The sequence below is a fragment of the Indicator indicator genome, chromosome 14, assembly GCF_027791375.1.
Source record: "Indicator indicator isolate 239-I01 chromosome 14, UM_Iind_1.1, whole genome shotgun sequence".
NCBI lineage: Eukaryota > Metazoa > Chordata > Aves > Piciformes > Indicatoridae > Indicator > Indicator indicator.
The window spans coordinates 15,202,208-15,217,247 of NC_072023.1; the positions used below are offsets into that span (position 1 = coordinate 15,202,208).

At 42.3% G+C, this 15,040-nt stretch overlaps 1 protein-coding gene across 1 annotated transcript in view; it reads left to right on the forward strand.

Moving 5' to 3' along the window:
- CREB3L2 (cAMP responsive element binding protein 3 like 2) overlaps positions 1-15,040 on the forward strand; it is a 75,663-nt gene that overhangs the window by 42,198 nt on the left and 18,425 nt on the right. Inside the window, exon 2 of the mRNA XM_054386695.1 lies at positions 2,011-2,227. Within this exon, the coding sequence (XP_054242670.1) occupies positions 2,011-2,227 (217 nt within the window). The remainder of the gene's footprint in view (positions 1-2,010; positions 2,228-15,040) is intronic.

Here is a 15,040-nt window from a genome sequence, read left to right on the forward strand (position 1 = left end):
CCCCAAGCACCATGTCCAAACAACCTTTAAACACATCGAGGGTTGGTGACTCAACCACCTCCCTGGTCAGTCCATACCAATCCCTGACCACTTTTTCTTGGAAAATTTTTTCCTAATGTCCAGTCTAAACCCACCCAGTCACAGCTTGAGGCCATTCCCTCTTGTTCTATCACTACTTACCTGTGAGAAGAGACCAGCATCAGCCTCTCCATGATGTTCTTTCAGTTAGTTGTAGACATCAATGAGGTCTCCCCTCAGCCTCCTCTTTTCCAAGCTAACCATCCCAAGCTCCTTCAGTTCTGCTTCATAAGATTTATTCTCCAAGCCCCTTACAGCTTCACTGCTCTCCTCTGCACTCGCTCCAGTGCCTTGACATCCCTCCTGTATTGAGTTGCCCAAAACTGGACACAATACTCAAGCTGTGACCTCACCAGAGCTGAGTACAAGGGGACAATCACCTCCCTACTCCTGTTGGATGCAGCATTTCTAATACAAGCCAGGATACCATTGGCTTTCTTGGGCACTTGGGCACACTGCTTCTTCATATTCAGCTGCTTGCCATTTAGAACACCTATGTTCCTTTCTGCCAAACAGCTTTCCAGCCACACTTCCCCAAGCCTATAGTGTTGCTTGGGGTTGTTGTGACCTAAGCACAGGACCTGGCATTTGGCCTTCTTGAAGCTCATCCCGTTTTCCAGCATCAGGCTTCAAGGCCCCAGGTGCTGCTGGAGATGTGAAATATGCATGGATGGGGGTGTGAGCACACCATTTCCCACATGGGTTTATACAATATTGACTTGTTTAAGTCTTAATTTAGCCTCCAGGAAGATGAATCTGGAATTTCAGTGTTTGTTTCTGCAGGAGAGAGCAAGACAAAGAGCCAAGATCAATACTGTTTGCAAAAACAGAGCAAGTCAAACAGATTTAAGACTTTTGTAGGGTCATGCCCCAATTGACAAAGACTCCTATATGAGATGATGGATAATGCCTGATTGTTCGGAAAAGCTTGTTGCAATTCATTGTACAAACATCTTTGTACAAAATTAGAATTCTTTGTGTGAGTGAGATGAGCAGGAATTGTTTCTTGCAGTGTAGTTTCTTGGTCTCTCAAGGATGTAATCTTGTGATGCTGGAAACAAAACCAAGAAGAGATGCAGCATTTTTGGCTATTGATGGGAACCACATAGGAGTGTCAAGGAAGTAGATGATGAGATTTGGTTTGTGATCATTTTTGAATAAGAAACAAACACAGTGATCCTATTACATACAGGCATAAACTGTGCAGTGTAATGAATTCACTGTAACAGATAAAGTGGTAATTAGGTCTGGTTGTCAAGAGCTTTAGCTCTGGGGCCTGGAGGCTGGATATGAACTCTAGACTTAAGTAAAATGTGACTTCCAAAATAGATCCATAAATCACCCAGGAAACCTGTTCTCTAGCAAATGTGTTAATTGCTTGGCTGGGGACACACAAGGCCCCATTTTCCTAGAGCACACTGTACGTTCTGCACAGCTAAAATAGTCATACGTGGTGTTGAGTCTGTGTCTGAGTGTGTTTCCTTTTTCTTCTCTGCTTTAGTGAACATCAAGCCAATATATTTTATTCCACACAACAAGTGTTCTGGTGATAAATCTTGCAGGATCTTTCATGCTGTCTGTATGAAATAGGCTTCTGCATTTTTGGTGGCATGCTGTATTGAGTACCTTTGCAGGAGGGGCTGCTTCAGGACATGGCTACCACACTTCTCTTTCCCATTTTCATTGCAAGTTAATCACAGACTCTTCTGTTGTACTTTATGCCTCCTGAGAGGCCTTTTGTTTTAGCTGTGGCTCTTCAGCTTGAAGTAGTGATTGGAGGAGGAGATTGTTAGGCAGGGCTGGTAGATCCTGCTACTTACTGGCGTGGATGCCCAGTGAGGATGCTGGAGTTGTTCTGATCAATACTCACTCTTCTGGTTTTGTCATGCCAGGGAAGGAGATAAATTTTTTCCTCCCTTTTTATCTCCACAGCACTTCACAGAGTTCCTGGATGAGTTTTCACCTGATGTCCTAGGACAGCTCTTGAACGATCCCTTCTTGTCTGAGAAGAATGAGATAATGGAGGTGGAACTGTCTCCAGCATCCCCAGCACCTCTCATCCAGGCAGAACACAGCTACTCCCTCTGTGGGGACTCTCGACCCCAGTCTCCCCTGACTCACATCTCAACTGAGGACAACTTTAATGAAGGTGGTGTGCACTATTCATTTATTGTGTCAATGCAGAATGAAATTTTCCTGGTGGGGTAATGATAAACTAAGAGTGCATTTGAATGCTCTTTAATAATTCATATACCTACAGGGATTCATTTCAGTCTGCAGATATTGTGCATAAAGCAACTTGTCTGTAGACAGAGAAATTGTGCTCAACAAACGTTACTGACTTTGTACTGTAGACATTTTGAATTACAACTGAAGTACCCATCAACAGGAAATGGGAGAAAAGCCAGAAATACATTTGCTGCCATGTGCCTGAATCTGTGTTTGTTGAAGGTAAATGGAAGCTTTTAAACTGAATGAGTCAAATGAGGATCACCATGCAGTCTGAGTACTGTAGAATATGACATGTAAGGAAAGGGTGAAGTGGATTTTGTCTTCTGGACAAAAAGACATAGGAAGGCTGTCTATCACTCTCTGGTGGAAGGGTGCAGAGAAGACAAAGCTGGACTCCTCTGGGATATATAGTGATAGCAGAAGAGGCAATGGTTGCAAAAAAGGAAATTCAATTTGGGTGTTAGCAAAATAATTTGATCGTGAGGGTGAGTCAGGCATTTGAGTAGGCGCCCAGAGAGGCTGTGAAGTCTTCTTGATACAAATTGGCCATACACTAAATGAGGACTTAGCAAGATAGTCTCCAGAGGTCCCTTCAAAGCTGCATAGCTTCAGGTTTATTATAATCAAACCTTTTAAAATACTGTTTTTCAGTAGCAAGTGCCTGGAGATTTCTGGTTATCTTTACATGTGTAGGAATGTAACTTCAGGTGCTGCCTCAGCCTTAAAACTTGTCATGCTGAGGCCCTGGTTGTTTGGTTGGGGTTTTTGGTTTTTTTGGGGTTTGTTTTGTTTGGTTTTGTTGTTTGTGTGTGGTTTTGGTTTTTTTTTTTTGGGGGGGTGTGTTTCTGTTGTTGTTGTGTTTTTTTTTCAACGGTATAGTAAAAAAACCCCAAAGAAAATCAAACTGCAGTTTTCTAGATTCTGTGGCTGTAGAAAATGGTGATGCATAGAAAATGAATAAACCCAACAGCATTTCTTAGCAGTTATCTTTAATTCAGCATTTACAAACATCTGGAGGGGGACAAAAGACAAATGCAAGAATGGTGGGAGGAGGAGATCTAACCTGCTTGTTCTAGCATGAAGATGCCTGCTAGCAGGAAGGAGAGTGCAAAGTAAAAGCTAGTGATTGGTGGAGGAGCAAGGCCATGAATATCTAGTAACTATTAGGAATAATCACCATGGCAGACTTTAACTCCTAATAATAGTTTTACGTCTTCAACATAATCTCTGTAGTCAAAAGCAGTACATTACTAAATTACATCACAATAAAAGGGACAAAGATCAGAGCTTATGCCTGAACATTAATCTAAGCAGTTTATGAAGATCCACCAGGACTTGAGTTTTCAAAGGCTGAGTTTTGTAGTACAAAGTGCTTTTTAAAAGTGAGATGTGATCTGTTGGGAGATTTCACAAGAGGACAAGGAATAAAACCCCCAACAAGGCTTTTCAGTGTAATACAGGGATTTTTGAGATGATTTGAAAACATAGCTGCATAAAGCCTTCCCATTTTATATTTCCTGTCCATTTAATGTGAATATTTTTAAATGAATGCATACAGGAGGTATTAATTGTGGCAGGAGTAACAAGCACAAGAAACTTTGAAAATTAAGCTTCTCTGGAAGTTAACAGGGAAAAGCTTCAAACTAGGCTAAAAATGAGGGGTATCCTGTAGAGAAAAATACTGAAGAAATTCATGCTGCTGAGCCCATTGGATAATTAATAGAGCTGTAGACAAATGGTGTTTTAAAAAGCCAAGAAACATTAACAAATGGGTTTAAAAATAGAAAATTAATGAAAAGCATTTCGTTTTCTGTTCACTGTTTCATAAGAGAGGAGGAGGAGTTGTTCTTGGTGTTTTGGGATTGGTTTTAATCTTAACCCTTGAATCATGCTCACAAACTTTCAGTATCTATTGACTTCAGAGCAGTGAAGCTTAGAGAAATATTTGAGGAAATTGCAGAATTATAGTTAACATGCTGTCTGATTTTTTCAGTCCTTGAGTCCATGAGAGCAGAAGAGGGGGATTTTCCACTGCAGGATTTGACCCTAGAGATCAAAAGCATCTCTGTTCTTAGACACTGGAGGTACACAGTGCTTCTGATGGCTCTGGTGAATGCCAGTCCCCTTGGTGGGGTAAGGGGACAGATACTGAGAGCACCAGTGTCATTTTGAGGAGCAGGAGGCACAGGGTGTGGAGCAGGAGGTCCACTTGCTGTGTGCAGCATGATCCCCTGCTGCTGGCAAACTGAGAGTGGTTGTGTGGGGGGGCTGAAGGATTTACGTAAAGAACATACAAAAAAAATTTACATACTCCATATAACCACCCCACTGGGAAGATTGATGAGCTTTTACAGCTGTTGTGTTTATGTGGTTTTTTCCATGGTGAGGCTCATGATTCTGCAGGACTCTGTGCTTCAGGACTGGGAGTAGAAACTGCTAATGAGGAGGCTGTTGTGATTTAACCCTAGCAATTAAGCACCACACAGCAGCTAGCTCCCTACCCTAACCAGTGGGATGGGGGAGAGAATTAGAGAGGAAAAAAAAAAAAGAAATAAAACCTTTGGGTTGAGATAAAGACAGTTCAATAGGACAGAAAATAATAATAATAATAATAATAATAATAATAATAATAATAATAATAATAATAGTAATGTTAGTAGAATAGGCAAAACAAGTGATGCACAAATGCAAGTGCTCACCAGCCACTGAGTGATGCCCAGCTAATCCTGAAGTCATGGTGCTCCCCAGCCAACTCCCCCTGTTTTATATATTGGACATAAGTGCATATAGTGTGGAATATCCCTTTGGCTCATTTGAGTCAGCTGTCCTTGCTGTGTCCTCACACAGCTGCTTCTGCACTCCCAGCCTCCACTGGCAGGGCAGCATGAGAATCTAAGAAGTCCTTGACTTAGTATAAACACTGCTTAGCAACAACTAAAACCATGAGTGTGATATCAACATTATTCTCATCCAAAATCCAAAACACAGCACTCAACCGGCTACTATGAAGAAAATTAATTTTATTCCAACCAAAATCAGAACAGAGGCTCATGGATGACACTTGCATGCACGTGGACATACATATTGTGACCCTGCATTCAGCAGCAGTGCAAGGAGGGTAGCAAAGAGCAGTTAAGCTGGATCTGGATACTGTTTTAGAGCTTCACCCTTAGCTGTAGAGGACTGGGGACCTGATGTTGTGCCCAAAGAATGGAGCCAACGGGCTTTGCTCTAGCTTTGCAGTGAGGTCAGTAATGCAGTGTTTCTTCTTTGTAAATCTCTTAGCAGTTGTCCAGGCAGTGAGAGATTGTGAGTTGTTTCCCAGGGTGAGCAGAAATGCCATCCCCTCCTAGACCGGGGGGTGTTTCTGGGCAAGCACAGACAGGGGAAGACAGGGGAAGTGTGAGGAATCAAAAACCCCAGGATTTTCTAGGGCCAAGTCCTTTAGCCCATGTGGCTAGATAATGCATGCTTGGAACTGGTGGCCATTGCAGGCTGACCCAGCAGCAGTTACTCTTAGTGTGACCTGGGGCTGCAAACTCTTTCAGCAAAGGCAACTTTTCAGGCACCGCGTGTTAGTGTATATTGAAATGCAAGCTGGCTCCCTGTGTCACTTTAACTTGGGGCATGTTAATTGTGTAACACCAATGGACTGCTCAGCCCTCGGGTGCCATTCTGTGCCTGGAGTGTGCGGGTGGCTTCCAAGCCCTGTGCCAGCCTGGCCTGCCAGTGAGTCGTGTGCTGTCAGAAGGAGCCTGCTTGTGACGAGGGTGGGCAGGAGGTGGCTTGTACCACACAGACATGGTGTTGGAATGTGAAATGTACCTATCTGTTTTTGAAAACAGCCTTAAAAACTGAAGTTTACTTCCATGGTGACAAGCCTGTTGGAGAGGTAGGAGTGACACTTGGGGCATGTGGCCTATCCTGGAGCAGGGTCCTGCAGACCTTGTGTGCTGAGGGCTGCCACCAGGTTGACTCCACATTGTGTTGCTCCTCTACCTGCCTTTCTGCCTTCCTCTTTCAGTCTGTGCCTGCCTGTTGGAGGAGGGAATTTGATTTTGGGAGTCATCTCTATCTGATTTAATGGCACCCAAATGCCTACAATGGCTTTCATCTACATATACATCATCATACAAGTGTGAGGTCCCAGAGCCCCTGTTTACAAGGAGAGTAAGAAAAGGGCCTGTCTGGTTTGGCATGTGGTCTTCAAGACAGGTTCAAGCCATTCAGTGTCTATTTCCATCTTCTTTTCCCTGCCAAGTCTCTAATAAACTTACTGAAAATGCTATTAAATGTTTCCTTTCAAGTGTTATGGTGGAGTAAATGATCATTCTGACTCCATAAGCACCTTATTGCAACAGTTGCAGGGGAACAATTAACTTCTGCTGTAAACTGTTCACATTGGCAACTACCTGGCCATTAGCATGATTTCTACAACTGCTAAACTATTCATGTAATTCATGACCTATTCATTTAATTGTAAATCTTGCATCTAAGTTTTAAAAAAAATATTCTTGGAGTGTAAAACCTGGCAAACTCCTAAGCCTGGGCTTAATTTTTCTGAGGAGTCCTGTTGACCTCAAAGTGAGAACACATTGTGTCTATAAGATCAAGATCCCAGTATCGTATTTCCCCAGTAATCACTATTCTGATTTCACCGTATTGGGGGTATTTGGCCAGCTTTGTGCAGAAAAACTTTTCTGTATACTTGCAAGTTGTTGCTAATATAGGGTTTCTGAAGGTGTCAATCCCTAAATCTCAAGCCTACAAAAATATTGGCAAGAGTATCTATTTTAAAAGCAGATGTAAGCAAGACATCTGGCATTTGCTTGTTTGGTTTTTTTCCTCACTGAGAATCTCTTCTTATATTCAATTTTGCATAAACTTTAGAGACTAAGGATAATAGAGGGAGAAATTTATAGATCTGACCTGCTTCCTTGCAGTTGGCTGGCTGATCATGTGCTTTTGTTTGTCTGAACTGATGAACAAGGCACCTGGCCTGGAGAGGGCTCCAGGCTGTCAAATGAAAAAGGAGGCTGCATCCTGGGTACCAATGAGCCACATCAGTTGCATTGCCACTTCTCTCACAGCAGGTTTTTGAGACAACTGCAGAGTAGCTGTGGAGAAGTGCAGTGCATAGTTGTGAAGTGGAAAATGCTTCTTGGAAGGAAATGAAGAAGCTGGGAGGGGAGGCTGAGAAATAGGGCAGACGGATAAGGGAGAACTCTTGCTGCACATCAGGGCCTTTTGAGGCACAGGTTTGCTTCTGACAGTTGTAAATGGTTAGGGAAAAAAGCTTTATTTTCTGTTATGGCTGGTGTGTGTCTGTCTTCAGTTCTCTAGTCTCTGCAGCCTTGTGGAAAGAGAGGGCTGTGGGTCAGACAGGAGCATGGCAAGAATTGAGTTTTAGCAGGGACTATGATTAGCCTCCTCTGTGACTTGAGATGTGAGTGCGGGGTCCCTCCTTGCCCTCTTATGCTTCATCTTGTCTAAAGTAGGCACAAACCTTAGGACAGTGGCTGCCCCTTGTTTTGGATGTGTGAGATCTGTAGGTGAGAATGGAGTAAAAGTAATACTGAGAGGCTGATGTGCAATGGGAACACAAAGGCTGCAGCATCCTCTGGGATCAGCTCAAGTGATAGGGGGTGGTTTGCAGTGGGCATGTGTTTGGTTTTTGTGTGTATTTTTTACTTCATGAGCCTGGCAGGGCTCAGAGAATGAAAAGCCAACTAGTCATTTGTATGGTTTCTGTCCTCAAATTATGGCCAGGTGGCTGGTTACATTCCTTTCCCAGTACCCTAAAGGCTCTGCTTTCGAGACTAGTTTTGGTCCCCACCTGCCCTCCTGTTCGTGCTTTCCTGCTCAGGAATGCTTTGAAGTTACTGTTGGATTTGAAGCAGCTTGTCTTGGCTGAAGGTTTGACAGGCTGATTGCAGAAATGGTATGTTTCTATTTTATGCTTGGTTGTGCCAAAACTGCTGCTGGCCTCAGAATACAAGCTGTATTATTACTGGATTTTTTTACTGCTGAGGATATGTTTTATTGTAATGTGTTTTCAAAACCCAAATTTTCCTTTTAAGCTTCAACTCCATGGCTTGAAAAAGAAAAAAAACCAACCAAACAAGAAACCCAAAATAAACAAACAAAAGCCTAAAAATCACTGAATGTGGCTCCCACTTCTCTAGGTCAAATAGCCGTTTAACAATAAATCTAGCCCTCATCTCAGGCAGCACTTTGTACAGGAACATACTTGTTTATGTATAGAGTCCATGAGCTGTAATTAGTGCCATGTGCTGTTTCTGCATGAAGACACCTGTGGGCTTGAGGCTCAGGTGGTCTTCATACAATATATATGTGTATATACCCTGGATGTGTTTAAAGGTCATTTAGATGTGGTGCTTGGGAATACGGTTTAGGGGTGAACTTTGTACAGTAGGGTTGTCAGTTGGACTTGGTGATCCTGAGGGTCTTTCCCAACCTGAATGTTTCTGTGATTCTGTGATATGGTATATGTAAGTCATAATATATTTATTTTTTATAGTAGGCCATATTGCATCCAAGCTAGAGGAGGGTAGATTTAGATCAGATGTTAGGAAGAAGTTCTTTACCGTAAGGGTGGTGAGACCCTGGAACAGGTTGCCCAGGGAAGTGGTGGAGCCCCATCCCTGGATGTTTTTAAAGCCAGGCTGGATGTGGCAACCTGATCTAGTGAAAGGTGTCCCTGTCCATGGCAGGAGGGTTGGAACTAGATGATCCTTGAGGTCCCTTCCAACCCTGACAATTCTGTGATTCTGTGATAGTGCACATCCTAATTTTATTTTTTTTAATATAGGCTATGCACAGACAGATGCATTGTCCTATTTCTGCCTCCTTTTCTCCAACTCCTGAATCAATGAAATGTGAACAATGAAAATGAAACCTTCTCTGCCCTAACTTTAAAGAAATGGAACTGTTTTGAAAAGATGCTGTCAAACCCCTAATGATAATTTTTGCAAGCACGTTCCGGTGCAGCTTTTTTCCTGTGTGGGTTTTTTCTTTTCGTGTATTCAGGAAATGAGGAGAAGGATATTTGGTGCTGATAGCCTGTATTTGGTGATTTTTATGTGGAAGAGTAGCAGTCAGTGCTTATTAGCACCTGCAGTTTTAAAGAAGACTTTTGAACTACCAAATCAGTAGACCACTGTGAATCAAGACTGTAACTTCTACTTGGGCAGCAGTGTGTCTCAATAATGTCAATTTTGGTTTAGAGGTGGGCATTTTGGTGCTTGCTTACTATTGATCTTAATAATTAACAACTTTATTTGCAGTCAGACCACCTTTAGCTTCTAGTGTCTCACATCCTTATGACCTTTTTTCCACCTGCAGTGAAGAACAACCGCTCTTGGAAACCTCTTTCCCCAGGTGTTTGTAGGCTGTGATTAAGTTTCCCTCCCAATTCCTGCTTGGATACAACTTAAAAGAACTGCACTTCCTAGCTGTTTCCCTATAAGAGGGATCTTCTGGATATTCAGCTATTGCAGCTTCTTTCTAAACAAAGGGACGGTTGCATTTCCTTTTCAAAACTGTGTCAATTGTCCACAGGAGCTTATTTCCCAGGAAGAATTTCCCTAAAGATGCATATTAAGGAATACTCCTCCTATTTCCAGTTCTACTGTTTCTGAAACCAGCAGCCTCCCTGTCTCTGTAGTGTTGCACTGGGAGTTTGTGCTCACTTAGTTAGGCACTGTGAGCATCAAGTCCTTTTAATGTGTATTGGGGCCTGATTGCTGCCATAGTACAGATATACCTTCACAAACATCTGTGGGGGATGTGGGGAAAAAAATTCAGATGGGTGACAGAGAACGGTTTTATCTGAACACACAGTGGTTCTGTGGGTAATTTTCACATGTGTTTAAAAAACAACTAGCAAAAATTTGTAGTCTTATATAGTTCAAGAGTATCAAGCTTTAAGGCTGAAAATCAAAGCTACCACCTCTGTCTGTGCCTCACTCCCATGTATGTATATAAATAGTGATGCTACAAAAGCATTTTTTTACACCTAAGTGAAATAATAAAAAAAATGAAGGACTGTATCCCAGCTGACAGCTATTTGTTGTTCAAGTCTTAGTTTGAAGGGAGGTTAAGACAGATCCTGTAACAGTCTCCTGACTGGTCTAATATGACAAGATGATTCTTATTGAAAACTGTCAAATTCTCCACAGGAAAGAGGGTACTGACCCTGATTGTTTAGGTACATAAGGGACAATGTGTCCTTTTTTCTGTCTAAGAAACTTTGATAGTGATACAAATAATCTGTGGGTTTTAGATGCACTCTGTGACTGCTCAAAGGTGAGATGCCAGTGTGACTTTTGATCCTTTGTTAGGAGAAAGGCTGCTTCTGCTGTGTGTTGTGATTACTGTGTATTGCTGCCATTCATCTTTGCCCATTTATTTAATTTTCCCTTCCTGGCACTTTAAAAAGGACCCCAATGTTTGGTAGCCAAACAGTATCTCCTTTGTCAAGGCTGTTTCGAGGGCTTTGGTTTCATTATTTGCGGTGGGAGTGTGTGCACACGCTGGGAGGGGGAAATGCCATCTGGAAAATCTGTAAGAGAAACTGTTTGTCGATGAATGTGGGCTCTCACCTCACAGAGGGGAGGAGGGGTAGCAGCAGTGGCGTTGGAGTTCAGCATTTCAGGCATGATGAACAAGGCTTGTGTCTATCGGGAAGTGTTACATGAGCCCAGAGCTGGGCACCAAGGGAAGACAAGGAAGCAATTATTCCTCTAGAAGGGTTCAACCTGCCTTAGGGAGGCTGGAAAGGCTCAGACTGCAGAGCTGGGGGTGCTGAACTTCCCTGCAAGCAGCATGTGCAGCAGCATGCCCAGAGTGCCTACATCAGCAGAGGCCTTTGTGGTGGGGTGTTTCTGTGGATAGACAGCAAGCAGCCATTTCCCCCCACAAGGAAGTTGTGAGCCTCTTCCAAGAGGTATTTTTCCTTTGCCGTTACCTGGCTCCTGGTTTGCAGCTGTATTTCTGTATTACAAAGCTAGTGGGCATCCTTGGATCCTGCTGCTAGCTGTATAGGGGCAGCAACTTCAGAAGCAGGGTCCAGGTAAGGACCAAATGCTTGTCCAAAATATAGCTTTTGTGAATGTGGGCCCTTGGTGCAAGCTGAAGCCCTCCCATAATCGATCTTCTTTTTCACTTTTCTTAACCTGCCTTCTCATAATATTATATAGAACAAATGTTGCAGTTCTTCACAGAAGTATGAGTATCCTAGAAAACTGCACATGGTGTTGTTAAGAGACTATATTTAATTTTATTTTTGTAAAAATATTTCTCTATAAATACAGATATATTCCAAAGTATTTTTAAACAAATACATAAGTAGCATATACTACTTCTGCCATGTACAAACAGAACCCTTCTCAGTTGTGTGTTTTTCATGTATGCGTAGATCACACATACTAGTTATTGCTACAACTGTGCTGCTTAGAGGAACACTGAAATCCATTTCTGTTGAAAACTGCCATGATGATGTAAGTGGTGTGGATCACAGAAATAAGTTAACTTGGGCATGTTGTGCACCAAAGGCAAGCACTTGTGTCTAATTCAATCATCATAACGGATTTTAAAGATCTCTTGCCTTCATTGTGTGAAAGGTTACATGGCCTTTTCCCTTTTGGGTGTAGTGATCTGGAGAAAGAAAAGAGAAAAGGGAAAGCCCACTTGTGTTCTGTTGAGAGATCCTCCAAGCATTGCCCATCTGAACTGCAGATGATAGAACGTGGGGTAGGATTAGGGCCTATGAAATGAAGACCAAGGACACAAAGAGTTTGCTTCTTGGACACTTTGCTGTAGATGTGCACAAGGTGCAGTGGTTATGCTTGCAGTACTGAGAGAATTATGTCCTGTTTTGAGCTTTTTCCCTTTCATTATCACTTAGACAAAATCTTATGTTGCGTGTCATATCTGGGATCGAGCTGGACTTGTGATGAGTGCAGCTGGGAAAGAAGAGTACATGTTTAAATTTTTTCCTATCAGTGAGATGTTGCTCAGTACACTGAATGACCTTACACTGGAACTTTAGATGGCTCCTGTCTTTCTTTTTTTAAAAAAGAGCGGAAGCTGCATGCTAAACAATAGTCTGCAGGAAAGGTGGGACAGGCTTGATGACACAAACTAGCACACAAAATTTTTCCAAAGGTATATAACTTTAACCTAGAGTTGCTGTGATGAATGAGGTTTTTGGACACTTGACTTCAAACTCTGGCATTTTAACTTGCAGAAATGGTAGCTTACAGCTGCACCTGAAGACTCAATGCTTATTGTATTTTGATAAAATAAAATAACAGTATTAAATCATCTGAAAAATGCTATCCTAGTTGTCTCCAGCTGACCATTTAAAATTACTAGATAATTTTTGGCCTTTATCTCTCCATGGCTTGTTTGAATTTTCAGGGCAGCTGTGGAAATTAATTCAGGTTGCTGAAGCATTTTCCACGGAAGGAATTCAAGAGCTCTGTGGGAACAGAATTTGAATTATATTTGGTAAAGGAGCGATGAAGCTGTGCATGAGACGATGAGAATAACAAAACCATAGATAACAAAACATGGAATAGCTCCTCAGTTACAGAAGTGTTCTGCTTACTGAGTAAGGCACAGGTTCTGTGGAGAAATTGTTGGATCATACTATTAAAACATTTATATTTTTAGGTGTATATCATGTGCAAAAGAAGACCATACTAGGTGTTTCTTAATAGCTGGATGTTTTGCAACCTTAATGTTGAATTAACATTTTATGTGGAATTTAGCACAGTGCTGGTGTATTGCACATAGAGGCATTGACTGGGATTTTGCTAAAAGTAATGTGTCAAAAGAAAGCAATATCGGTGAGGATAGTGAATGAAGAACAGGTGCTTGGAAAAAGTGGGGAGTATCAAGGTGGGATTTGACTAGCATGTTGCTCCATCCCTTCCTTTCATGGGGTTGTTAATCTGGAATGACAGCCGTTACCATGCATCATAAGAGGCAGTGTCAAAAAAGTGTTAGATGCAGTTCTTCAAAGTTATCTCTGTGTTAAATGCAGCGTGTTGCTGAAAATCATTCATAACCCTACAAACTGGTTGGACTGGCTTTAAAGCCTAGAATAACTCCAAGCAGTTTGTGCAGATCTAAGTGGTGATGGCAGGGATGTCAGGTTCAGAAGCAAAGTCAGGTTCTTGAGGAGTAAAATGACCAGCTGAAGGTCAGCATATCTTGTTGTCTTACGGCAGCTGAATCCTCCTGATGAGTCTGGGGATTAGAGGTGATAAACATCACAAAGTGCAGCCTTAGAGGGCATGCCCTGTTTTGCTGGCCACCCATGGCTAGATTTCTCTTCTACTTGCATGATGATGCAAGTCTCGGAAAGTTCAGGGCTAATTACTTGCTTCACTGATGGCTCTCATTTATATGTAGCTTTTCTTCCCAAAGGGAGTCTCAAGTAGATTACAGCTCTGTAATCGCACTGTCACTGTGTAGTTCATCTCAGAGGTGTGAGACACAGCAAGCAGAGACTGTGCAACATAACGTGGTGGAGGTTTTGCAGAAGTTATCCAAACAAGCATTTGAAAGTTGCATTTGCCAAGGGATTCTGGATTTCCAGGCAAAGAGACCACTTTAAGTCTCTTATCCGAATGATCACACACACTAAGCTAGAGGGAGTCCTGGGATCCACTAAATATTTCATTGCATTCAGCAGGGAGGGAGCTGTATTCTTGTGTTTGAGTTGAGAACCTCAGGGAGGGTTGAAAGAGAGCAATGTTCACTCTCCTGAGTTAGTATTTTTACAGTGCCATTTCTATTTATGTATTTCTGCATTTCCCAGAAAGCTTTGGGAGTAAACTCTCCAGAAACTTAAATAGGATGTTTAGCCCTTGCTGTACTGTTACCTCTCTTGGCAGAGCTGAGCTCGCTGTTCTTCAGCTTCTGATTACAGGATACTTATTTTTCATTTTTAATTCCTTGCTGTGTCTTTAGTTAAATTACCTCCTTCCTTGCCAGTGGCGGAGGTTAGGTCCTACCTCAAAGTAATTACTACCACTGGAGATGTACATGCTCATCCCTTCTTTTAGTCACCCAGCTTCTGCCCAGTGCCTGTGTGCTCTGTGTGTGGTCTTACTAGCACGGGCAGACAGCACAAAGGCTGTACCTGCTCTTGGTGTGGTGAGCTGTTTGCAGCTGAACTCTGTTGACATCTCACCCACCTGGTATGCTCAGATGTGTAAGGTTCTTGTGTCAGCCTTGCAAACTGCCGGTGGCACAGCCACAGCACCATGGCTGCCTCCCATGCATGCACTTAATTCAAAGCTCTGTTGCTGTTCACTAGCCATATGGTGTATATGCTTGCTCTCTGCTTCAAATCTGTATATGCAGTAAGTACTCTGTATGAAGACAGCAGAAAGCTTTGAAAGATTCATCTTACATATATTTGGCCTTGAATTCCAACCGCTTGACATAATGGACATGCTTCTCACAACTACTGATGAGTTGTGGCAGAGGACTATGCTGTTGGGATGCAGGGTATGCTCCTGCAAGAGAAAAGAACCTCTATGACTGAACACTAGCAGTAGGGATGGCAATTTTTTGAAAGAAGAATTGCAACTGACATTTATATTTTTTTTTTAATCTATTATTTTTAAGCAGAGTTGTTAATAGTCTTATGGAATTGTTTTAAAAGTTGAGTCCTTCCAAGTTCTTGATTGTC